Source organism: Seriola lalandi, unplaced genomic scaffold (genome assembly GCF_002814215.2).
Source record: "Seriola lalandi dorsalis isolate HSWRI2012SDOR001 ecotype SW California unplaced genomic scaffold, Sedor1 jcf7180002049734, whole genome shotgun sequence".
In the NCBI taxonomy this organism is placed as follows: domain Eukaryota; kingdom Metazoa; phylum Chordata; class Actinopteri; order Carangiformes; family Carangidae; genus Seriola; species Seriola lalandi.
The window spans coordinates 6,997-8,614 of record NW_019520287.1 but is presented as its reverse complement, the minus strand read 5'-3'; the positions used below and the strand labels follow the sequence as shown (position 1 = coordinate 8,614).

General features: G+C 49.8%; 1 protein-coding gene across 1 annotated transcript in view; it reads right to left on the bottom strand.

The window, feature by feature from the left end:
- The window catches only part of LOC111648939 (dolichyl pyrophosphate Glc1Man9GlcNAc2 alpha-1,3-glucosyltransferase-like), a 7,495-nt gene that overhangs the window by 2,130 nt on the left and 3,747 nt on the right, over window positions 1-1,618 (bottom strand). Inside the window, exons 9-13 of the mRNA XM_023398692.2 lie at window positions 1,454-1,574; window positions 1,204-1,343; window positions 973-1,112; window positions 355-452; window positions 153-225 (exon numbers count right to left, since the gene is read on the bottom strand). Of these exons, the coding sequence (XP_023254460.1) occupies window positions 153-225; window positions 355-452; window positions 973-1,112; window positions 1,204-1,343; window positions 1,454-1,574 (572 nt within the window). The remainder of the gene's footprint in view (window positions 1-152; window positions 226-354; window positions 453-972; window positions 1,113-1,203; window positions 1,344-1,453; window positions 1,575-1,618) is intronic.

Below are 1,618 nucleotides of genomic sequence, written 5' to 3'. Positions count from 1 at the left end.
AGATGGTTTTTATATCTTCTGATGGATCAACACTTCAAATAAAACACAGAAGAAGAAACATGGAGCTTTAAAGGTAGAAACATCAGCTCAGTCAGTTTGTAGTTAGTTTGTTGATGAAATAAACACCTGCAGATGTAAAGGTGAATCTTTACCTGTGGAGTTTCCTCAGAGCAGTGACAGAGTAGATGGTGAACAGCAGCATCAGGACCACTTTGATTGGCAGCTCTGAAAAACACATCAGATAAACAGTCGTGTGGTTTCAGTGTCACACACAGAACGACAGCGTTAGCTTTTCATCAGGATCAAACAGACAGGTCACTGACAGGTGAAGGTCCTGATCAGCTGACGGTTTACCTGCGGGGGTGAAGAGCAGCGGGAACAGGGAGTAATGACCTGTGGTGCTCAGAACCAGGAAGATCCCAGCATCCTCTCTGCTCTCAACCGCCAGGATGCTGCAGGAAGAGAAACAGGCAGAACATCAGTCCAGATGTTCCCGCAGTTAACTCTACTCTAGCTCCACCTCCTCCCTCGTTCTATTGGCTGGTGAATCTGGGGACCAATCGAAATCCACCTGGAGGTAAACATTGAGGACGTGATCAGGAGAGGAAACGTGTTTTTATCTTTCTATTTAAATGAAATGATGGTTCCTGTGCAGCGACGCCCGTTTCCAATGACAACCGCTCAGCTGGATCAGCTGACAGCTCTGTGGCGACCCCTGCTGGCTGCAGTTTGTACTTACATTAATCTTCACATTACACTGATGTTCTGCTTGTGAATTCATTATTAATTACACAGGTTCTAACATGAAGAACATGAAAAATGAAAACATTTGAGGGAAATGCTTCAATAATCTATAATATTATTGATCAAACAGATCATGATGAGAAACATCTGGACAGTTCTGTTGTTAAACTGGATGATGAATCTGTTTGTCTAAAGCTGCAGTGATGTCATGTGATGTCAGCGGCCGACCTGAGAGGCAGGATGGCGATGAGGACGGCCTTCTCGTGGACGTGCCAGCCAAACATAAAGGAGCCCAGAGCGCAGAGCAGCAGGCAGCGCAGGAAACCCCGAGCGCCGCAAGGACGCCACCAGACAGACGCCACGGCCGGCTTCAGACAGAGAGAGGGAGAGAGAGAGAGGTTAAAACATCAACACTTCCTTTGACCTTTGACCTCTCAGTCTCTGTTTGTCGTGACTCACCAGGATGGAGAGCAGGGTGCAGACGAGTGTGACGGAGGGAGAGACGGAGGGGAGGACCGAGTGCTGAAACTCCTGAACCAGCCCGCCCGTCATGGAGGCTTTGGGAAGCTCCGCCTCCTCCAGCAGCTTCAGACGAACACCTGAGCAGGTGGAGGACACAGAGCGACACGTGACTACGACTAGCCGATGCAGAATCAATCAGTCTAAAGTTCGATACCCAGCCGGGCACTATGAGGAGGCGGAGTCTAACCGAGCATCGCCAAGCTTTTGTCCAGCACGTTGTAGAGGGCCCAGATGTTGGGGGCCCAGTAGGCGTGACAGAGGCCCCTCTTAAAGGGGAAGAGACGGGACACGACCTGAGGGAGTTGACCCTGGAGTAAACACACGCCATCAGGTGTTGAGGTGTTGAGGTGTT